The sequence below is a fragment of the Capra hircus genome, chromosome 18, assembly GCF_001704415.2.
Source record: "Capra hircus breed San Clemente chromosome 18, ASM170441v1, whole genome shotgun sequence".
Classification (NCBI taxonomy): Eukaryota; Metazoa; Chordata; class Mammalia; order Artiodactyla; family Bovidae; genus Capra; species Capra hircus.
The window spans coordinates 35463316-35487879 of NC_030825.1; the positions used below are offsets into that span (position 1 = coordinate 35463316).

Consider the following 24564-nt stretch of genomic DNA (forward strand, 5'->3'; position numbering starts at 1 on the left):
AAAGAAATTCACTTGCATCACAGGGACCACAATAGTTTTCATCACAATCAGTTTTCTACTATTTCCAAAATAACAAAACAGCTCAGAGACCATGAAAGCTACAAACTCCTACAGAAACAGATAAACATGTGACGGGTTAACACCCAACAGTCAATGAGAAGGACATCTGGCAATCTTTTCTGCCTATTTCAAAGTGTCTCATCATCTGACCTAGCATGGCTTAACCAGGTGTGCATCTCTGGAAAACCACTTCATTTCAGAGGGCCTCAGTCTCCTCATCAGCAAAGTGGGATGAAAGCACAAACCCCTCCATGCTTTTAGCAGAGAACAGCTTCAGAAGGTCTTGCTGTAGGTTTAATAGATATTTCTCCACCTTCTGAGCTTCCTCCCTCTACTTCAGCACCGCCTCTGAGCCTGTTGGCCTTAGGAGGGCCCTGCCACTGTCCCCACACCTCAACAAGCATGAACCAAGGCCACTTTCTTCATCTCTCCTTAACATTACCAAGACATGTTCAGGGGATGGATGGGTAGATGGACTGGAAGACAGGAGTCAGGAGAGGTGGAACAGTGAGAGGGCAGATGGGCAAATGAGTGCATCAACAGATGACCGCAGGATGGGAGAAAGAACACATGAACTCACGGGAGGATAGATGAGTGGATGGATAGACGGATGAATCAATCAATTCTAATGCCTGCACATCTAAGTCCTTAGGGTATCTTTCCACCTGGACTCCCCTCAGAGTTCTGCTGCATGCCAGCAACTCCTGAAATTCAACATGTATAAAATCAAACTCATATTATTCTTCCCCAAACTTGATTCCCTTCCAGTGTTCCACTCCTAGTGAATCTATCTACCCCGCTGCACCAAACAGAAATCTAGGCATCATCCTGACTCCACCTGCTCCCTCAACCCCCACACCCAAGACAGCACCAAGCCTTACTGATTTTACCTTCCACATCTATCTCTCTCCACCTCCCGGGGCACCATCACTCCTCTCCTGGGATAGTGCGACCACCGCTTCTCAGCCTCCTTGCCTCCATTCTGGCTTGCCCTCAACCATCTCAGCACTATCAGCAAAACTCTTTTCAAACGCAGGTCTGATTATGCTACCACCACTCATCCAAGCAGAGACATCACTTCGCTGACAAAGGTCTGCCTAATAAAAGCTATGGTTTTTCCAGCAGTCATGTACAGATGTGAGAAAGCTGGACCATAAAAAACCCTGAGCGCCAAAGACTGACCTTTTTGAATTGTGGCACTAGAGAAGAATCTTGAGAGCCCCTCAGACTGCAAGGAGATCAAAACAGTCAGTCTTAAAGGAAATCATTAAATATTCATTAAAGGACTGATGCTGAAGCTGAAGCTTCAATACTTTGCCCACCTGATGCAAAGAGCCAACTCACTGGAAAAGATCTTTATGCTAGAAAAGACTGAGGGCGGGAGCAGAAGGGCCCAACATAGAATGAGATGGTTAGATGGCATCACCAACTCAATGGACATGAGTTTTAGCAAACTCCAGAATGCAGGGAAGGACAGAGAAGGGAAGCCTGGCATGCTACAGTCCACAGGGTCGCGAAGCGTCAGACACGATTTAGGGACTGAACAACCACAACAATAAGTCCAATGTTGTTTAAAACACTCTTATGCCCTCCACAGTTCTCAAGATCAAAAGCAGTCCTGGCCCCGGCCCACTTCTCCTGTCTCCTGACAAGGTCAGACCTCCTATAACACTCACTCACATGCTTCCCAAACTTGCGGCATGTCTCATCATGGCAAGTTTACATTTATCTGCCACTCCTTGGTTAATGTCTGACACCTCCTCTACACAGTGAGCCCCACAAAGGAGAGACCATGACTATTCTGGCTTTGTCTTGGGATCAAGCAGGACCATGTGTAAATCTGGGTTCTGCCTCTAATTAGCCATGTGACAATGAGCAAGTTATTCAGCCTCCATAAACTCCTTGCTGCACAAAGGAAAATGGAGAAAGTATCACCCCCTCTACAGGATGCCATGAGGATGGAAATAAACAATGCACGTAGAGTGGTTGACAGAGGCTCTGGTCACTGGGAGGACATGTCATGACTGGTTGGAGCAGAAAGGTTTGCATACAGACCCTGCTCACCTCTCAACCAGCTGACCCTGAAATAAGCCCTGTCCCAAATACAGATCTTCAAGCAGGCCCAGAAGTAGGCTCCCCGAGATAGGCCTCTAGGGACCTCTCCCAGGGTCCTGAAAGGGTGGGCTCCCTGCTAACAGGGGCCAGTGAGGGGCAGCTGGCCCCAGCCCTCCACCTGGGAGAAAGGGTGTGGGGGCCGGAAGGGTTTAGGACCCCTGAGGCTGGCCCTCTTAATGGGTCCATTTCATCAAGTCCCCTCCTCCCTCAAGAGTTACAGTGGCTCCCTGCTGCCTAGAGCATCAGAGGCAGCCTCCTTTACCCGGAATCTCATCTCCATTCTCCATCGGGCACCTGGCTCCCCAGAGCCCACCCTTCATCCAGAAAGGCCTCCTCACCAAGACTCCATACCCCTTCCCGACTGCAGGCCCTGCCGCCCTCCATTCTGGAAAGCCTTCAGTCTTTGGGTGTTCCTCTCTAAATCCTTGCCTACCCCTATACTCCCGTCCTCGGTCTTCCAGAAAGCCCTCTAGGACTCACCCAGCCTACACTAACCTCCTTCTCTTCTGAGGGCCTTGGGTCTGAAATCTCCAAAGAAAGGCTAAGCTCTGATGTAAAACAGACCCATCTGGATACAGTTGCAAGCTTACTACTGTTTGCATTTCTTCAAAAATAAAATCACGACTGTTATACAAATATAAAATGAACTGCACATGTCAAAGATTTCATTTTTAACTCATTAATAAATGAGGGAAAAATAAGACATTTTACACAATTTAAAGGAAAATCTGAAGCACAGCACAAGCATCTCTCTTAGCCTCCTCTCACAAGATCTCCATTGACCTCACCTGATAAAATGTATTTGCATCTCAAGAGACAGGAACAGTTTCCCATCAGAGTCAGGTTCCTACAACTTCCAAGTAATTAAACAGCTCAGAGACCATGAAAGCTACAAATTCCTATTGCTGTTTGTTGTTTAGTCGCTAAGTATTTGTGATCCCATGGACTAGCCCACCAGGCTCCTCTGTCCATGGGATTTTCCAGGGAAGAATACAGGAGCAGGTTGCCATTTCCTTCTCCAGGGGACCTTCCCAAGCCAGGGTCAAACCCACGTTTCCCCCTCAGCCGGCGGATTCTTCACCGCTGAGCCGCCAGGGAAGCCCTAGAGAGACAATCATGCGCCAGGTAACACCTAAGAGTCAATTAGAAGGACACCTGGTGATCTTTTCTGCTGTTTCAAAGTGTCTCATCATCTTACCTGGCACAGCTTAACCAAGTGTGCATCTCTGGAAAATCACTTACATTTGGTGGTTCTCAGTCTCCTCACCGGTAACGTGGGGTGTGAGCACAAAATCCTCCACACTCTCAGCAGAGAGCAGCTCCAGGGAGCGCTGCCTAGGGCTCCACAGATGTTTCTGTGCCCGTCTGCCCCACCCCAGCTTCCACCCTCTGCTTTAGCACTTCTGAGCTAGTCAGCCTTGGGGGCGCTGCACTCCTGGGTCCCATACCCCACCAAGCAAGAACGAAGCCCTCTTCTTTTCCTTCATCTCCCTTAACATGTTCAAGGAGACTATTAGCAAAATCAGAGGGAGAGAAAAAGGTCTTTTTAAAGCTGGTGGCAGGGGTGGCGGGGGAGGAGGCTGCTTCCCTAGTGGCTCAGTAGTAAAGAATCTGCCTGCCAATGCAAGAGACACGGGTTCCATCCATGATCCAGCAAGATCCCACATGCCTCGAAGCAACTAAGCCTGTGTGCCACAACTACTGAGCCTGTGACTTCGGGAGTTGGTGATGGACAGGGAGGCCTAGTGTGCTGCAGTCCACGGGGTTGCAAAGAGTTGGACGTGACTGAGGGGCTGAACTGAACTGACCCTTAGTACAAATATCAGAAGACTCCTCCCAACATTAGAATTGATAAGTTGACCAAACCTAGGAGTGACAGGGATAAGAGAGCACACCCTAAGGCAGGTCCCCACAGCCTGGCACTGGACTCTCGGGGCACCTCACTGTCCTGAGATGGAACTACATGACCCCTCCCAGCTCCTTCCTCCAGCCTTGCTACTCCGCCTTTGGTGTAACAGACACTGAACATCAGTGTGCTTCCCTGGTGTCCAGAAGATGTCCCTCCTATGACTCTGACCCCATACGGAAGAAAGCCTCAAGAATATATGGACATACCCACTGAAGTCAAGAATAATCACAGACTCTCACAAACTTACCCACAAGGATCTTCACTGCGGTGTTGCATGGAAGTGTGAAAATCTCAAAACTGAACACCAGCAGTAGAGAACTGATTAAATACTGGATTGGTACTTCCGTAACATCCTATAGGAAAACCCAAGTGAACCTTTTGGACAACCCAATAAAATACAGTAAAGCCATCTGACACAGCGCTAGGCAGCCATGGAAACCGTGATGTCGGACAAGAGGGTGAGCAAGCTCACTCCATTAAGGACACTTGTAGAGTTGTGAGATTAAAAAGGAAGAAAAAGAAACCTCAACATTAATAGTGATCAGTATTTGTGTTCTTTTTTCACTTTTTCGACTAATATGTGTGTGGATTGATACATAGGCAGATAAACATAAGCCTGAATCTAAACCCCAACACCACATGCCCAGTGGAAACCATTCTGCGTTCCAGCGCAAAGAACAAGTCAGATCTGTCAGTTCAGCAACGTTCAAATTGGGTGGAAAGGGGTGAACTCTTTTCCAGCTAGGGCCTTCCACAAGGACCCCACAAAATACACATAGACACAGTCTTGCCAACGGGAGAAAGAAATGACAACCCACTCCAGTATTCTTGCCTAGAGAATCCGTGGACAGAGGAGCCTGGTGGGCTGCTGTCCATAGGGTCGCACAAAGTCGGAAACAACTGAAGTGACTTAGCATGCATGCATGCATGCATACATTGGAAAAGGAAATGGCAACCCACTCCAGTATTCTTGCCTGGAGAATCCCAGGGACAGAGGAGCCTGGTGGGCTGCCATCTATGGGGTCGCACAGAATCGGACACGACTGAAGCGACTTAGCAGCAGCAGCAGCAGCACAGTCTCGCCAAAGGGGACAGATTAAAGGTAAAACCACTCAACAACCAGAATATCCATCCTGCATGGATCGGCAGGTGTCTGCTGAAGAAGGTCAAGGTCACCTTTAGCAGGGTGGTACAGGGGGCAGAGCCCTGGCCTGGGAACCCTAGAAAAACCAACCCTAACTGGTCTGTCCCCTCCTTTCTCTAGTCCTTTAATTGTTCATCCATAAAATAAATGTGTGAGCTTGGACAAAAGACCTCTCAGGTTCCATTTCTTAGGACTGGGAGATGTTTCCCTATATTCTGGCTCCATCCCCGACACAGTTCACGTGCCCCACCTCCCCAACAGTTCTGGATGGAGGTGGAATCCTCCAGCTGGGGTCCCTTCATCTCCTTCAGTCTTGGGCAATAAGGTAGACAGTGCAGGAGGCAGAGCCCAGAATAAACAGCTAGCAAAGAGAGCTGGGAAGAGCCTCACTCACCAAGGCTGTAGACCATGCAGGTCCCTCTGCCTCCACCCAGGGAAGCCCAAGATACAGTGACTGGCAGAGCTGGGGTGGACGGAGGTTTGTTTTCTCAACCAGAGCCTGCTCTGCCCCTACCCTCCACTCAGTGCCAATGGCTGCCTGGCCTCTCCTCCACCCCATCCCTCTGGCTCCTCTCCTTCCCCACATTTTATCATCAACATGTGCAGCTCCTTATCCTCATGTTTTATTTTTAGTAACATGACCATCAAGGAAATGGGGGTTAGGAGAACTGTCAATAAAGTATTTCATCAATTAATTCATCAAATCTAGAGTACATGCTCTGGGCAGGCCCCAAGGGTCTCCCTCCTGAGGCTCCCAGTTAACTGTATGAGTGCTGTCACTGCAGTCATGTCCAGGACTTTGCGACCCCATGGACTGTAGCCCACCAGGCTTTTGTGTCCATGGGATTCTACAGGCAAGAATACTGGGTTGCCATGCCCTCCTCCAGGGGATCTTCCTGACCCAAGGATCGAACCCGTATCTCCTGCATCTCCTGCACTGCAGGCAGGTTCTTTACCCACTGAACCACCTGGGAAGCCCTCCCAGCTAAGTAGAGGAGATTAAATGATTCCACAAATAACTGGGAAGCACCAAGACTAGCAGGGGTGCAATAATCAGGAGATCTATTGCAATAAAGAAAGGGAGGTCTGGCGGACACGGCTGGTCCACGGCCCCTAAGTAGAGTTGGGACAGAGCAGGAAAGACAGGAGCCGCTCCCTGAGTCAAGCACCAGGGCCCGGGTCAAGCTCTATGCCAAGGTTTGGGTACGGCGGAGTGAGAGGGCACAGGGTTGGGCGAGGGGAATAGGCAATAGGCAAGCTGGTCGCTAATGAGAGAAACGCTTCAGCCAGGCCTAGCCGACATTCCAGAACACCCAAGAATCACCGGCGGGCAGTTGGGAGCAGGCGGCTCTGCCAGGCTTGTCTGCTTCGCCCAGCGGCCATGACAGGGGTCCCCTTGCCCGGTGCCCAGGCCGGCCTCTGAGAAGCCTGTCTGATGTTCTCTGCTCATATTGGTTGTCTGCTCTCTTCTGCAGGTTTGTATGTCTGCGCCTCTGCTCCCGCCTGTCTGTATGTCACACTCTACACACGCCTGTCCGTCTGTCCTCACACGTCTGGCTGGCGCGCTGGCCTCCCAGCTTCTCTCGGCCTCCTGGCCGTGCGCCCCGCCTGCCGCTGTGTGGGTGTCGGGCTGGCAGTGCGCAGAGGGGCGCGGCTCGGCCCTCCCCCTCCGCCGCTTCCCGCCAGCTCAGGAATGACCCGGGCGGCGGCCAGGCGCTGTTGAGGCCCCGGAGTCGCGGCGCCGGGCGGCGGGAGCGGGCGGCCGTGGCGTGGGCGGCTGCGAGGGGCCGGCGGAGGGCCGGGCGGGGCTGCGGCAGGGCAGGGCCGGGCCGGCACCGGGAAGCCGCTGCCGCCGCCGCCGCCTCGGCCGGGGATCGCGGGCCCCGGGTCGGCTCGGCCGGGCCCCGCCCCGCCCCGCCCCTGCACGCCGAGCAGGCCGTGGCGGAAAGGAGCGCCCCCCGCGACGCCCGAGCCAGAGCGCAGCGGCATCCGAGCGGGAACCGGAACGCGAGCGGGAGCGGAGCCAGAGCGGGAACCCGAGCTGGAGCCGAAACTGGAGCCGGCAGTGCGGCGCACGGAGTGGAGCGAGGCAGCCAAGCCGAGTAAGGGGCGTGGGGCTGGGGGCGGCCCTGGGAGGGGCGGGGAGGGGGTCCCGGCCCCCTCCCCCGCGCTCTGCGGCGGCCCCAGCGCACGCACACACCCCGGGGGCGCTCAACGCTGTCCCGGGGCGGAACCGCAGCGCGCTTCGAACGGGATCCCCGCTCTCCCGCGGATCCCTGCCCCGACCCCCGCGCCCCCGGGCGGGCCACCGGGACCCGCGCGGACCGTGGCTGCCCCTAAACATGCCATAGGGCCCCGGGATGGAGAGCACTCCCCGATTCTTGCCTGACTGGAGTCCCACACGAATATCCACCCTATGTAGAGGGCATGTCCACGACCCCGCGCTCTTGGTTTCCCGGACCCCTAAACAACCCACCCAAGAAGGGGGAACCAGGACGCACTTATCGCTGGGGTGGAAGAGGAAAGGGGCCCCAGACTTGAAGAGTTTGAAGCTAGAAGCCACCCTCGACCCTCGAGCAGGGAAGTTTGACCCTCCAACGGGCGGGTCACCTGGGCCATGCCCCCGCTTCAGTGCCCGCCTGCCGCGCTGGTCTATCTCAGTACCATCGGTGGGAGAGGAGGTGTCCACACTGCACCTTCTCCAGCTCTGGGTCAGACTTTCCCTGGCGCGGTAAGTGAGGCTGAGTCCGAGGCGGCTGCTCTGGCCGGCTGCGCAGCGCCGAGCGGTATAGCCGCCCCTCCCCACGCGCCATCGGAAGTTGGTTAGTGCCCACCTGCTCCACGGCTGACTCGCACAGCCCTTCCCCTCTCCCCATCGGCCAGGCGGTCCTGAGGCTGGCTCGAAGAGGATCCAGGCTGCCCTCCTGATCCCACGCGCCGTGCCGAGGTGGGTGGGGGTGGGGATAGCCAGGCCCAGGCTGGGAAGGGGAGGGGGAGGGCACGAGTGACAGGTGTCAGCCGCGGGGGCTCCAGGAGCTTGGTCCTTGGTCTTGATTTCACACAGTCCCACAGGCGCCTGCATTTGAGGAAGCCCCTCCTGACTCTCCTCAAACATCCTGACTGCTCACTGGAACAAGTGGCTTCACTTCTTTGTGCCTCAGTTGCTACTACTGACACGTAGGTAGGATTCTGTTGTGAGCAACGTGTTAAAGGGCTTCGGAACCAGAGGGTGGGCTTGGCTGACTTTCTAGCTGCGCGGCGTTAGGCGAGATACTTAACAGCTCTGAGCCTCAGTTTCCCTATCTGAAACATGGGAAAGGTGGATGGGTTGGAGGGAATAAAATGAGGTGATGCCTGGGGACGGGGGCAGGGCTAGCCTGGTGCTTGGCACACAGCTAGCACTCAGTTCAGGCTGACTACAGGTGACATTCTGTGAAGTGTCCAGCACGAGTGGATGCTAAGGCAAAGCAAGGTCCTCTGAGGTGGGAGGGACCCCACCCCTTCTAAACCCCACTCTGAGGAAGTCTTGAATCCCCTAAGGTCTTGTTGACACATACTGCAATGGCTGAACCCTCTCCTTAGGGCCAGCCCTTTCTCTCTGTTCCCTCCTCCCTGGGCATTCTGCTTCCCAGCAGCGCTGGCCTCCCCCTACCTATCATCTCCATCCCCGTTGAGAAAGACTATCTAACCCACTCTTTCTTTGGCCCTAGATTGATGTCTGTTCCCCAGGCAGAGGGCTCCCCACATCCTTCTCACACTCTGTACAAGGGAATTCACACCTCCCTCCACTCCTGGGTTTGGGCCTAGGGAAGATTGCTTTCCCTGAGGAGCAATCAGTCAGTCAGGTGGCTTGGATGTTCCAGTGGTGACAGTTCAGACAGGCAGCGAAGAGCAGCAGAGGGAGCAGCTACTAGGGCAAGGAGACAGCAGAAAGTTGGAAGGGGTCCCAACCCTGAAGCTATGTGGACTGTATGTTCATCCAGGCGACTGAGCCACGAGGCACCAGAAATGATGAGTCTTGGGGAGGAAGTGGGGCCCGTGAATGACTTTGAGCGGTTAGAAGTTCAGAGCTGGAAGGTTCCCCAGGAAGAGATCTGCCCAGTCTGTGCAGTGGAGGCTTCAGACCCAGAGCAGAACCCAGGAGGGCCAGGAGCTAGGGGAGGATGTTGGAATCCTTGGGGTGGCATGGCAGCTTGAAGGTGTCCCAGGTGTTGGGAAGAAAACAAATTCCACCACTTGTGGACACCTGTATTAGTCCTACTCACCTGTGCCCCAGCTGCCACAACAGAAGGGAATGTTGGGGGTTGGGGGGCAGTCTGTCCACATGTTGCCTGGTGGGACACACAGAATGGGCTGCCTCCTCGAAGCTCTTTCTACACAGAAACCCCCTCTGTCCTCTTCTTCCTCTGCAGCCTACTTCCCTCCCCCATTCACCCACCAGGGTGTCACACCCTTGCATCTTCCATAACTCTCACCTCTTCTTCCCAAAGGAGTTAATCAGAAACTCATTAGGAGGTTTGTGTCTCCTAGTTCACACAGTATTTGGAGCACAGCCAGGCATCAATGTGATGGGGATACAGGCACCTCCTTCAGTCTTGGGGAATCGTTAGTTAGACACATTCAGACGCCTGTTACCTGAAGCCTGTGCCCTGGAAGTGCTCAGAGCACAAGGTGTGGGAAGGTGGCAGTTGGCTCTCAGCCTCCTAAAGGGAGAGGGCTTTCACCCTCCTGAAGCTTCCTGGAAACCAAAAGAGCTGTGTCAAGGGGCTTCAGAGCTGTGTCTGAGAGCACAGCTTCTTGCAGCTGGACTACCTGGGTTTATGGCATGTGATTCTAGGCAGGAGATTCACCCTTTAGAGCCTCCATTTCCTCTTGAAAATGGGAACAAATACTCCTCACCTCCCAGTATAGTTGTGAGGACTGAAGAAAAATATATAGGAATCACACAGCAGTGTCGAATAGACCCCTTGCAATGGCCTTGCTATGTCTGCATTAAGAACGTGCATTGAACACATGCTGTTTCCCAAGCATAAGTATTTTCTCTCTGGATTCTGACAATAGCCCTCTGATCTAGGTACTATAATTGTCCCTATTTTATAGATGAGAACACTGAGGCTTAGAAAGGTTAAAGACTAACTTTGCTAGCTTCAGGAAACTTCAAACATCACTGTGACTCATCATAATTTTATGAGTTTGTAAAATTGGTAATTAGCACACTGTATTTTAGATGATATGTAATTAGTTACTGGAATGTTTCCTCCATGGGTATCTCCAATCATTGGACATCTGTGTTAATTGCCCATGGGCAATTTTTTGAGACACCTTCATGTTTTTCTATTCAAACAGTATCAAACTGATTTAAAAGAGCAGCTTTCCCCATTTATTCCCTATCCTTCCTCTCCATTTTTCTCCATAGCCCTATCACCCCCAACATTTATATATCTTATTCATCTGTTTATTGTCTGCCCTCATCCATATAATGTAAACTCCCCAAAGGCAGGGACTTTTAACCATTTTGCTTACTCTTGTATCCCCAGAGACAAAAACAACAACCAGCACTTCATATGCTTTGCAAATTGTAAAGTGTTTTACAAACATAAGGTCTGTTATTGTTATTATTTTTGCCAAGTGTATAGCTTGCCTGAAAATAAAACCTTAAGGTTCATGGCAGAAACTTCCCTCAAAATTCTGGCAAATAGGACCTGCTCAAGTGCCAGGGAAACTGTGATGAAGGTTAAAACCAGTTGGAGATTACTTTCCTAACATGTTAATAAAGCTCCTTATCAGTTAAGTTGAAAGACAAGTTAATTTTTTTTTAATTTTTGCAACAACAAATGGCATGCTCAAAAGCAATTAAATTAGCATTTAAAATTTCCAATGAGTTAACTATCATTAATTTATTCACTTACTCTTTATTTTGTTACAGAAAATTTGTCAAAAAACAAAAGAACATAACAAGCCTCCTCAATCCCACCACTGCCCAGAGTGTGGATACCCACATGCCTGGATACTTCAGTCTATTGCCTTTTCATCTTTTTCTGTGTGTGAATATTTTCTCTCATTTTTTTCCTTAGAAAATAAGGGATCATGTTGTCAGCAGAGTTATATAACCAGCTTACTTGGTGACATCCCCCCACCATTGACATTAAAGTGAAAGTCTTTATATTATTAAAATTTCTTTAAAACATGACTCCATGGCTATATAATATTCCATTATAAGCATATGCCAAAATTTTCTCAGCCTGTCCTCTCTTATTGGACACTGGGATCTCTGCTGTAATGTTTTCTATATCCTTACTGGTGTTGTCTAGGCCTTGAATGAGTCTTCTCTACATCCTCAGTCATGACCTACTTGCTGGTTTGCAAATGGACTGGTTTATGTAGTTAGTAAATCCATTCTTAGAAGTTGGGTGCTGGTGGCAGTGGGGACAGCAGCTGATCTAACAGAGCGCTGCTTCCAAGTAAACTAAGGCAACGTGGAGACCCAGTAAGCTTCAGGCCATTTCCTGAACAACCCAGGATAGCACACATGTGGCCAGATGCTGCATGGGGGCAGAAGGCCTCTTTGCTGCTGGGGCTACCAAACAACCTGCATTCCTTTTCTAAAATCAGTACCAAGTTACTTGCTTGCAAATCTATGTGTCCTCTGCCAGCCTCTCTGCTATCATCCTCTCACTCTTTCTGTCCTCCGCTCATGAGTTCATCTGTTTCTTCATTTGATCACACGACAAATGTTTACAGGCACACCTTGTTTTATGGCTCTTCACAGATATTGCTTATTTTTACCAACTGAAGGTTTGGGACAGTCTTGAACCAAGCAAGTCTATCAGCGCCATTTTTCCAACTGCATTTGCTCACTTCATGTTTCTTGTGTCACATTATGGTAATTCTCACATTTCAAATTTTTTTTCTTATTGTTATATTTGCTATAGTGACCTGTGATCAGTGATTTTTGATGTTGCTATTGCAATAAGGGGCTTCCCAGGTGGCGCAGTGGTAAAGAATCTGTCGACCAACGCAGGAAACACAAGGGACATGGATTCGATCTCTGGGTGGGGAAGATGCCCTGGAGGAGGAAATGGCAACCCACTCCAGTATTCTTGCCTGGAAGATTCCATAGACAAAGGAGCCTGGCGAGCTACAATCCCTGTTGCAAACAGACAGACATCACTGAGTAAGTGAGCACACATCACAGTGAGATTCCTACTCACTGAAGGCTCAATGGATGGCTACCGCCGCTGAGCAATAAGGTATTTTTTAAGTAAGATATGTACACTGCATTTTACACAAACGGCTACTGCAGACTTCATAGAGTGCAGGATAATGTAAACCTAATTTTGATATGCACTAGAACACCAAGAAAATTGAATGACTCGCTTTACTGTGGTGGTCTGGAATCTCGCGGACCACCAAACCACTGTTATCTCTGAGGTATTACCTGTAATGACATCTATCTGCACTTGCCATGGGATTTTTTTCTCCATTAGAGGGACCATCAGCTGGTTCTCACACTTCAAGACCAGCCTCCCTCATTTCTGAGGCTCCCTTCTGTGTAAAATGGGGATTTGTTTTGAGATGCCGTGGTTTGAGCACGCATCGCAAAGACGTGGCCCATCCCCCAGGCCAGCCACTGTGCGGCCCTGCCCAGTTCGCCACGGACCCTGGTGAAGCGCAACCCTCCAGTATGGCTGCCTCTGCTGCGCATGCGCGAACCATCCCGTCTCGCGCAGTTACCCGGCTGCTTCTGCCCGGGATACGGAGCCGGTCCCCTTAACCACAAGCTCACTGATCGAGATCGGAGTGTCACGGTGAGCCACGGAGCGGAGGGATTCTGGGAGCAGGGACGCGAAGCGAAGTGGGAGTGACGTGGACTTACCGCCCACCATTCAGCCACTTCAGAACCTGGAAAACTGCAGTCTGCCGGCCGCCCGTCTGCCCGCGATCCAGTCGGAGATGAGTCACAGGGAGGGATGCGCCTCGCCTCAGATGCTGGGCGCTGAGTGAGACGGGCGTGAGGGAAGACGTGACCTGGGTGTCAGATCTGTGGTGTGGGGTGTCCCTGGCAGTAACCGCGAGGTAACAAGGTCCCTCTCTGCATTTCTCTCTCTCCATCTCTTTTCTGGGACTTTGGGTGGGTTATGTCATGAGCCTGTGAGTTTTTCTTATTTGCAATATGAAAATGTTACCTACTTCAGGAGACCTGTTGCTTTAATTTCGGTGATATTAACTGGCACATGGAGGTGCCTGGTGAACATGAGCCACCCTGAAAGCTGGAGTGCCCAGATTATCTCCATTTACAGAAATGTCTACTTGACCGGTGGCCAAACCTGCCAGCCCCTTGCCAATCTCCTAGCCACCTGGGAACTTACACAATCTCCACTACCCACCCAAACTGACCGTGGAAAACCATATGTAATGCAGGGATTCTCTGTGGCCCCTGCCCTGGGAGTTCATCTCCCACCTCCCCGTGCCCTGCGAAAACCCATCTTAATCTCAGAGTCACAATGCCCAGTGAGAGGAAAGAGGGGGTACAAGGGACCTCTAATAGTGTGACCTTGGGGACGATTCCTTGAAGCATTGGGGGTGGCCAGCACCCTTTGTGGCATCATATAGGGTAGCCATATAGGATGTATACATTCACTGTGCATTTACTAACTGCCTACTCTATGCCAGCTCACTAGAAAAGGAAATGGAGGCTGGACCTGTGGAGGTTGGGGCAGAAGCTTGGGCATTTTCCTGAGGGTACTGGGAGCTACCAAAGACATTTCAGCAGATGCCCTGATCCATTCTGCCTCTCTGGAAGTGGCACAAGAGATGGCCTGTCAGAGCACTGTATCCTCCTCCCAACTCACACGCAGCCACACTGCACACCCGCAGAAACGAACACAGACACACGTACACACATGTATTTTTAGAAAGCACAGATCCCAGGCCCTGAGATGCTCTGTGAATTTTCTGGTGTGAAATCACAGTTCCCCAAGCAGCCTGCCATGCCAGTTCTAGAGGCCTGGGGATCTACCTTCACTTCCCCCATCAGAACTCTTGACTTGGTTTCTATGGGGACTGGGAGTGGGTGTCAGGCCAGCATGGGGTTCACACCAGGACAGGCTGAGCTGGAAGAAGTCACCTGGAGAGGGATTCCGAGGTCAGCAGCAGTGATGGCCCCTCCCTTCCACCTGCCTCAGGCAGCAGAATGAACATTTTGCAGCCACATACCTCATGCCAGGGACTATCTGTACATAACCCCAGTCCTCATGGCAGGTAAAGTGTTCTTACTCTGCTTTCCCCAGGAAGACACTGAAGTTCAGAGAGGTGAAGTGCTTTGCCCAAAGCTACACTGCCAGGAAGTGGGAGAGTCAATATTAGCACTCAGGAACTGGATTTCTGAGCTTGGGCTCTCCAAAGATAGGTGTTTATTTACGAAGTAAAAAAAATGAATTCTTAGTGTAGTTTAGCCAATTGGCTCCATCAAAACATAGAACCCATTTAGAGGATATATACATATATATAATAAAAAGGATCCCTGGAGAAGACAAAAGTGGGAACCTTGGAACTGCCTCTTACGGAAAAGCTCTGTCCACAATGATATCATCCCCAGGATCAAGGAAGCCTGCTCCCCCTGGGATGTAGAGAGGCCAGGCGCTCTGCCCACTGGCTTGCGACTGGCAGCTTCCCCTTCAAATGCCTGCTGGGCTCCACATCCATCCAAAGGCACGGTTTGGTTTCTCCCAAGTAGAGTGACCACACTCCCTAGGAAATAAGAACCCTAACTCCCTAATATTCCCATGGCCTCCTATCACTTGGGGACCTACCAGGAGAGCCTGAATCAGCTCTGATCTCCAGCAGCATGAGAGGATGAATTACTTTCTGAAAATGTTTCCTCCATCGCAAACAGGTACTAGAGTGACGTGGCAGTCCTTTACTGCACAGACATCTTGACACCTTGATATTCACATAGGGGTGTGTGTGTGGGGAGGGGGGGTGTTGGTAAAGAGACAATTGTATTCTCTAGCTCTTTATTTCTGAATTGGTAACTTAATCTAGTAGGTACCTTCTAAGGAAGTGTACTGGCTGACAGTGTGGGCTTTGGAGTCACACAAACCTGGGTTCCAGTCCCAGCCTGTAATTAGAAGTTGTGTGACCCTGGAAAGCTTCATAACCTCTCTGAGCCTCAACTGCCTTATTTATAAAATGAGAATGAAAAAAGCATCTTTCTCTTAAAACTGTTGTGATGATAATGATGATAATAATAATGTTTGAGCTAGGCATCTATGAATACCCTTCCAGAGCCAGCTCTGGAACCCTGAACTAGCTTCTCGCTTTCTCCAGGTCTCAGTTTCCCCTGCTGTGAAATGAGGACATTGAGCTGATCTGTAAGGGTCTTTTCAGCCCTAACAGTTACAGGATTCTCAGAGGTCAACCCAGGAGAGATATTCGCCCCCTTCCACTGACCACTGAGATGCCAGCACACATTTGTGCTACCTCTGCCCTGGAACCCTCATATTCCACAGCCCAGAGGCCCCCAGCACTCCCTCCCCACGGACTAGGCACATGCCGTCAAAGTCACAGTCCTCTCCCCAGAGGTTGACAGCCCCAGGTACACAAGCCCCCAGCCAGCAGGGTCAGCAGGTGCCATGCGGGCGCCCCCATCACCTGCCTGTTTGTGTCTCTGCAGGTGAGCGGAGGGTCCTTCCCTGCGAGAAGTCAGAGCTCTACAAGTGGGCAGGCTGGCTCCACTGTTCTGCTCCAAGGATTACATGTCCTTCAAACGCCCCTGCCCCTGTAAGTCTCCTCCCCACCTCCTCCCATGGACCAGGGCCAGCATGGCAGAGTCAGGATGCAGAGAATGTTTTTAGGGTGTTTGGCCAAAGAGTTCCAGGGGTCTGACTGGGGTTCGATGTGATATGACGGATGGGGGAGGGCAACACAGAAGACCCCTGACCATCTGCAGGAGATGTCTCACCTTGCCAACCCCTCCATATCAGTACTTCCCAGACTGTGGGTCAGGGTTCTTCCAAGGGATATTAATGAGGTTACTTTTTTTTTTTTTAATTCCATAGTCAAATGAGTGTGGGAAATGAGGAGTGACACAAGTCAAGTCAGTTTTGCTGGACTCTTCAGAGCCGTTAAGGTGGTGCTGTGTAGTGAGGCTCCATAGGAAAGAGAAAGCCCAGGGCTCTACCCAAACTTAGCTGACAACAAGGAATGTCTCCTGAGATGGGTGCTTCATAGAACACACTCCTTGGGGTTCAGTGTCTGAGGAAACCCTTCCTAGAGCAGCCTCACCAGGCAGTCCCTTGTTTGCTATTAATAATTCATTTTTTCATCTAATGAAGCCACTAGATGATTTTGCCCGTAACATTCTTCTCATGGCTCCCTGATTGCCCACGCATCTAGACAATGAACTCAATCAGGTATTCCCTGGGGCTCAAGGCTGCAGCCCCTGTGGCTTATTCCCCTACTCATCGTCAACCCTGCCTTCACGACTCATGCTGTCACCCTGACCCCAGAGTTGCCTCTCTCCCTGGCAGCCACCTGCTTCCTCCCATGATGTCCCCTGAGCCCCCTCCAAGCCACCATCATTTGCTGCATTTTGGAAAGACGTGCATAACCTCCCCATCCCTTCTCCCTGGTGAGGTTGGGACTGTGAGTCTGTGTGAGATCGGGGCCCCCAGCTGAGGCTCCCTGTCTACCTGTCAACTCCCCTCACCCTGCTCACCAGTGTCTGCTCAAATCTGTACCACTGCTTAATGTTCTACATCCTGGGGTTGGGGAACCTCTCCTGCAGAGAGTCAAATCGCCAACTGTCAACTCTGCGAGCATCAAGGGGCTGCTGTAGCGGAGGTAAGGAGAGCTGGCCTATCCTGTCCGGGAGCGACCATCACCAGGCATGCCGGGGGAGTAAGGTGGCAGTGGTTCATTGTGCAGGGATTGGTTTTCAGGAGGTAGGGGAGCACAGCCTGGCTGCTGGCTGCCATGGGTACCGAGGAGGGCACAGGTCAAGAACAATGAGCTTTCTGATACTTAGGACAAGCTCAGTAAATTACTGCTACTGTTACCACCATGTCTGCTGTTGTGGACTGATCAGCTGTCAAAGCCTCAGGCCTGGGGAGAAGGCTACCATGGGAGCAGGTCAGCCCAGGGACAGCTGCCCCACAGAGGGTCAGGGTGGTTGTGTTGTCACCCCCAGGAGGAGCTGGCAGTGCAGAAGGCTGGGGTTGCTGAGTGTGGAGGATTTTCCAGAACCTTCCAGGGTTGAGCCAGGCCCTTTGGAGCCCTGCCGTCTGCACTAACAGGGGCCATCACCCCAGGACAGGCTCTGTGCGAGCAGCTCCTGAGGACTCCAGGGTGTGGTCACAGGTATCCTGGGCTGGTCAGGAGCAGTTACTGAGCTTCTCTGAATCCCCCTCTCCCCACACAGGCTCAGCGCCTGGCATGCAGTAGGCACTCAATAAATGTTTGCTGAATGAATAAATGCAGCCCACTGTGGATGAGGCCCTGGAGGTGGAGAAGCCGAAGTTCCTGACTCTGCCACCAGACTCTCTCCGTGGCTCTGGCCAGCCCATCCTCATCTCTGAAATGAAGCGGTTATCTGAGGCCAGTGCATTCCAGGAGCTCAGAGCAGCTGTGAGGCTCCTTGGAGGGTGAGGGGAGACCAGCTGGGCAGAACCCCAATGCCCCACCACCCTCTGCTTCAGCCAGAGCAGCTCTGTTTACATCTCTGGGTTGGGGGTCTGTTCAGATTTCGCTTAAAGAAAGACGTCCCAGGCAATGGTAGGCCAGGTCCCATGAGGGTATCCAGGCCCACTTCTTCCTCTATCATCTCGTCTCTTCTCTGCAGGATTCTTCTCTACTCCTCACAGTGTCCAGTCAGACTCTTTACCTTTTTTATTAGCTAAGAAGTGCTCACCATCCTCCCTTTCAGCACCCCTAGTCTGCTTCAACCTGGCTCCTGCACCCTCACCCCGATATGACATCAGTGGCTGTGTCACCAAGTCCATCCCAGAGTTTTCAGTTCTCAGCTGCATCTGACCCTGTTGGTCACATCAACCCTGCTGGTGGCTCCTCCACCGGGTTCTGGACTCTGAACCCTGGGGTTTTCCTCCAGCCCTTCTGGCTCTCTGGGCTCTGATCATCCATTCATGGTCTCCTTTAGTGCAAGAGGAGGGTGCGTTCTTCCCACACCCGCCCGGGTATGCCGGGTCCCCCAGGACTCCAACCCCACTGGCCTTCTTGCCCTGTACACCCCAGACCATTTCATCCTCACCCTTCTTTCAACTGCAACCTATAGGCCAGCAGTTCCCATGACTCTCTTCCACCCCTGTTTCTGCCTGAGCTGATTCCTTCTGCCTTCCACTGCCTGGCTCCCTGGGCAGCCCCACCTCCACTGCTCAAGTACAGCCCACTGCTCAAGTACTGAACTCCTTGCCCTCTCCTCCATGCCAGCTTGCTCGATTTTGCTGTCTTGGTTTAGGGTACCACCATCACCACCATCCAGTCCCACAGGCCAGAAATCTACAAGTGACCCTCAGTTTCCCTCCAACACCTGCATCACTACCAGATGCCCAGGGAGACCCTAGGGTCTCCAAAGTAGGTCAACAGATCTCTCTCCTGACTTCCCCCGCAGTCCAACCCCTCCTCAGACCCCATCCTGGAAATCACTGCCTCAGTAGATATTCATGGAACCAGACAACCAGACAAGTGAACAAACAGAGTGAAGCGGACTCCTCGCGGTTGGCCTCCTGGGCTCACAGACCAGAGGCCCTCAGGTGGTTTTCTAGGAGGGATGCAGAACCGCAAGAGCCCCCGATGCCCTGATTCACCTGGCCGGGGAACTCTGAGGGGCAAAGCCGGACGTCTCAGGCTTCATCATCCGGCCACAGACACACACCCTTTTTTAGCACCTCCTCTCCTGCTCTGTGAATTTAGACACCTAACAGGGAATCACTTGAACTGTCTTGGCTCACAAAGTTATCTTGCTTGGTACATGTGAAGATGCCAAAGCCCATTAAAATCTGGAAAACTTAGGACAGGAACCATAGCTTGTTCCTGTTTGGGTTTCCACACCCCTACATCCTGCCAATTGAGAGGGGCAAAGAGGAAAGTCCCCAGAAGGAAAAACAAACACCAAAGTTTCCCTAGCAAGACCTGGCTGCTAGGAGTTAAGAGTTCAGGGAAGTCAGGGTGAGTCAACAGGGAATGTGAACCTGGGGCAGGGCAGTGGGCACAGGTCTGGCTGGCATCCACAGCTCTGGACACCGGGTGAAGTGGGACCATCCACTGGCCTCTCAGGAGCTGGGCAGCCATGGATCAGACCACGCTGGGCCGACTTCTCCCAGGCCCTGCCCACTTCCTGGGCTCCCCCAACCCCTGTTACATGGCAAGGACCTTAGCTCATCTCAGCCTCTCACAGAGACAGCCCCAGTAAACCTCCATGTCCCTCCCTCTCAGTTAGGCAGATGAAAAAACTAAGGCAGGGAGAGGAGGCAAGAACAGGAGAGGGGAAGCCCTGAGGGATTTGGCTACAAGGCTGCAGGAGGGAAATCTGGTCTCCTCCCTGCAAGTGCAGACCTGTGAGCCATTTCCAGCCTTAAGCACTGAGCAAGAAGGACCAGCCCGGCTCCTCAGAGAGGCTGGACGCGTGGGAGCCTCCTCCATCTGGCCCCAGCTGGGCAGGGCAGCCCAGGATTCCCCCAGGATCCAGGCTTCAAGAACAGATGCTTCGTAACTACTTCTTCACCACGAGCACATGGCAGCTCCACAGAGCTTCCTCTGCTGTGAAGTGGGGGTGGCCTCAAGGGACAGACCTGGGGGAGGAGGGGCTTTGGGGCTCCAGGGGAGACTGAGGATGCAGCGAAGCAGGGCTAAGAGTAGAGGGCAGCAACCACTGGTCCACAGAGGAACTGGATGGGGCTTGTCTCTGCTAAGTGCACAGGCTGCCAGCAGGCCGGAAGGACTCATAGCCTGGAAAAGCCTCTGGGCTTGGGCCTCCCTCAGAGTGGTGTGATGTGGTCAACAAGGCTGGGGTTCAAGGACAACATAGCATTGACACTCGTCAGCTGTGAGATCTAGAGCAAGCTTCTTCACATCTAGAAACCTCAATCTGCTCATCTATAAAATGTAAGCAGTCATAATAGCCTTTTGGTTTGATGCCCAGATTTGACATGCCACAAGGAGAATCTAGGTTGGTGCCAGACACTGAGAAGATGCTTGAGAACTTGACAGTCATAGCCTTTTGACCACCCTCTCTCTACAATGCTTAACATGACCCAAGTCTTTGGCAACAGATTGGTGAAAATGGAGAGAGATTGGGACTCTGGAGATGAACCTGGGGTGTGGACCAGATACTATTGTTTTCTGCTCTGCTTACTGTATTACCTCTAAAGAGACTTCACTGTCAACAGAATGAAGAACTTGAGAGCCAGCTCCTGAACCCCCAGCCCTTGAATGGAGAGTCCACTCTGTGGCCCCATGAACATCCTGGCTACCCCTCCTCAGTTCTCTGGTTGATCCCAGAGTCTGACTGTAGCAATTGCTCAGCATCTGACAGCTAATCTCAGTTTTAAGTGCACAATCATTTTATATTAATATTAGAGTGGGCTTCCCTGGTGGTTCAGAGGTTAAAGCATCTGTCTAGAATGAGGGAGACCCAGGTTCAGTCCCTGGGTTGGGAAGACCCCCTGGAGAAGGAAACGGCAACCCACTCCAGTGCCGATTCTCTTGCCTGGAGGATCCCATGGAGGGAGGAGCCTGGTAGGCTACCGTCCACAGGGTCACAAAGAGTCAGACACGACTGAGCGACTTCACTTCACTTGACAAGAGGGCATCAGCCTCAGCTTGAGCTCTTTTTTTAATGTAGTACTGGTAACAGCAGCAGTACCCCAGCTTTTGCCAAGCACTCCCAGCTGGCAGAGTTTTTGTGTCTCCCCCTCCCCTCGCAGTGGGTTCTCAGGGTGACCTCATCCACCTCATGGTACTGAGACGTTTCCATACACTGTCAGTCCCCAAATTTATGTCTCCAGCTCCAGACTCTCCCTGAACTCCAGACTCATACATTCAACTGTCCACCCCATATCTTCACTCAGATGTCCACTCAGGTGTCTACACAGCATCTCAGATGGAACAAGTCAAAACCTTAAATCTTGACTTCTAGTGCCCCACCTAAGCTACCCATCATCTTCCCCATCTCAGTAAATGGCAGTTCAGTTCTTCCGTGTACTCAAGCCCCAAACTTTCTGAGTCTCTACTGCTCTCCTTTCTCATCTACCCCAAACCAATTAATCTGAAAATCCTAACAGTTTCACTTTGAAATCTGACTCCATCTTGCCATCTCCACCACTAAGCCCCAGGACCAAGGACACCACTGTCATTACCTGCACCACTGTTCTGGCCTCCTAACTGACCTCTCTGCCACCCTCTTGCCCCACTCCAGCCTATTCTGCCACAACCCTGGGAGTGTGGGAAAGGGAAAGATCTAGAGACTGAGCCTTCAGTTAGTTTCTGTATCTAGAAATCTTGCCAAGCAAGCATGATCCCTGGAGTTGTCACCCAAGGCGCCCCAAAGCCAAGTACACTGGGGAGGATTACCTCCAAACAGGAATGAGTAAGGACACTGCCATTTCTCTGCCAAGGACTATACTACATTAGCTATCCTCCTGTACCTGGAACCGTGCCTAGGGTGATTAGGAAAGGCTGGTCGTCCTCTGTGACATCACCACAGAAGTGTGCAGGACCGCGTGCTTCCCAGTCAGGAGAGAGAAGCCCCAGGAGCGAAGCCACATGCCCTGTGGGCCCAGGGACCACTAGAGGAGGTGGCAGCATCTAAAAGCAGAAACTTCCAGGCCCAAGCTCAGGGCACTGGCCACACTAGTCCCTCTGAGAGCCTGATACATTTTCACCTCCTAGAGTTCCTTCTATCTGCTTCTCTCTGCATTTGAAGTACCATGTCCTCTATTAGCTCTGGTATCAGCTGCTAAGGGCTGCTCCCTCTTCCCACCTGGACTCATATCTGTAGGTGACCTCCGGGCCTTGTTTGAAAAAAGAGTCATTCCAGAGCTTTCCTCTGCCCATCCACCAGGCCCTTCAGCCCCCGGATAATACTTGTCTCCCCTAGGAATGGGGCTAGGGCTAGAGATATAGCCGATTACAGTAAAAACAGGAAGAGCTGAATAACACAGGTTCAAAAACCATTGAAGCAAATGTATTTAAATCATCCAAGCCTCTGCTATTCAGCTATGAAATGGGATCATGAGACCCGCTTTCCAGGGTGACTGAGAGCGTAGTGAGCACACAGTCAGTCAGGAAGGCTGTGTTCTATTCTTCTCCTCTGGCTCCTCTATCCACAGTGAGAGGAGATCTTCCTGCAGGGTCCTCCCAAGACTGTTCCAAGGGGAGATCACATCTTCCCTCTCTGTTCCCAGCCGGGCATGCAGATGCAGCATGGCATACTGGGCCGTACTTCATCTGACAGGCTCTCATCAGGGGCTAGCCAGGTGCCAGCCTTTCATCAGACCCCATCACAGGCACATAACAAGGCAATGCAAGAAAATGGGTTCTCCCGACCTTCTAGACTGGATGTAAGAGATCCTCTGCTGACCGTATGGGACTTACCCAGGGACTCTACCCCAACTGCCTCTCACCAGAGATGCAGAGACTGAGATGCATACTGGGGACTGGACCAGGTCGCCTAGCATGTTTGCAGCTGAAACGCTGATGCTCCCAGCATGACTCCACATGAAGCGCTCTTTCCACGAGGAGCCTGCTCTCCTCTGTTCCCAGGGAAGACAAACAGCGTAACTATGATCCAAGCCATGTCTTTAAAAAAAAAAAAAAAATTAAGACCTTATTTCTACATGGGGAGGGAAATCCTGAGATGGAGCAGCTGTAGGGCTTTAGTTTCAGTGGTCAGAAATGAACATCACTCAGGACCCAGGTTCTTCCCATCTTCTTGCTCCACTGTAAAATGGCCATTGTAAGATGGCTCCATTGTAAGACTGCTGCATTGTAAGATGGCCAACACCAACCCAGGCAGTGACACAACTTTTCCCAGAAGTTCCCCAGCAGGAAGTTCCCAGAAGACCACCCTCATGTCTTACTGGCCAAAATTTAGTTGCATGTCCACCCCTAAGCCAATCACAGTTCAGTTCAGTTCAGTCGCTCAGTCGTGTCCAACTCTTTGCAACCCCATGAACTGCAGCACACCAGGCCTCCCTGTCCATCAGGGAATGGTAATACCAGGACTGGCTTACCAAGCTAGTCTTTAAAAGCACAAAGGTTGTTAGAACCTGGTCCCCCCTCAGTCTAAAATGGAGGCAATGGACAGTCAGGCCTACAAAACCTTCCCCTTTGGCCTGCTCAGTCCTTGTTCTCTGGGCCTCAAGTCTTCAGGCGGACCTCTAAATAACTGAAGTAAGAACTGAACTGAACTGAGGAGTCCCTTTTATGGGGATTCTCTAGGGTTAGTTTTGTTTGTTTGTGTAGTAGAGAAATACCAGCTCACAAGAGTGAGTAGCTAAATATTCAGGAGATTAATGACCCATTTAATCATTGGTAGCCAGCCTGAAATCCATCATGATGGGAGTTCTACACTGTAGAATTGGCAAACAACACTACAAATCAGGAATTTTTTTCTTTTTTTTTTTTCCTGCAAAGCTAGTTTGCCAGCACACCACTGTATAAAACACACATACAGAAATATGCACAGATCATTAGTGTGCAGCTGACTCTTCACAAATGCAGCACACTCAGATCGAGAAATACATCATGAGCTGCAGCCCACAGCTCCAGCCATGTGCTCTCCCAGCCCCTGCGCCATGCCCAGCTCAACCACTGTCTTGACACCTGTCACTATAAATTTTCTAGGTTTTGACCTTTATATGTTTGGAATCATACAGGATACTCTCTTTTGGTCTGGCTTTTTTTGCTCAATATTCTGTCATGAGATTCAATGACACTATTGTGTATAAATGTCGATCACTTATTCTCATCACATTGTGTATATTGACACAATGGAATGTATACTACTCCGTTGTGTCAATACACCACAAATAACTTATCCATTCTACTTTAGTGGACATCTGAGTACTCTTCAGGTTGAGGCGATGAATAGTGAACGTTCTAGTAGAATGCTGCCCAACAGAGCTTTCTGCAATAATGAAAATGTTCTATATCTTCACTGCCCAGTATGATAACCACTAGCCACTTGCAGCCACTGAGCCCTTGAAATGTGACTAGTGCAACTGAAGACTAAATTTTTTAACTGAAGTACAGCTGATTTACAATACAGGTAGTTTCAGGTGTACAGCGTACTGATTCAGCATTTTTGCGGTTTACACTC

General features: G+C 51.3%; 1 protein-coding gene across 5 annotated transcripts in view; it reads left to right on the plus strand.

The window, feature by feature from the left end:
- BEAN1 (brain expressed, associated with NEDD4, 1) overlaps nucleotides 7097–24564 on the plus strand; it is a 39172-nt gene continuing 21704 nt past the window's right edge. The window contains exons 1-4 of one of the 5 annotated variants that reach the window (XR_001919462.1): nucleotides 7097–7330; nucleotides 8112–8175; nucleotides 8293–8409; nucleotides 11155–12214. Coding sequence is in view for 1 of the 5 variants with exons in the window: in XM_018062083.1 (XP_017917572.1) it covers nucleotides 15986–16010 (25 nt within the window). In the remaining 4 variants the exon portion in view is untranslated. Of the gene's footprint in view, nucleotides 7331–8111; nucleotides 8176–8292; nucleotides 8410–11154; nucleotides 12215–15903; nucleotides 16011–24564 lie in introns of those variants that run through there. The other 4 variants (XR_001919463.1, XR_001919465.1, XR_001919464.1 and 1 more) reach the window with 4 other exon arrangements.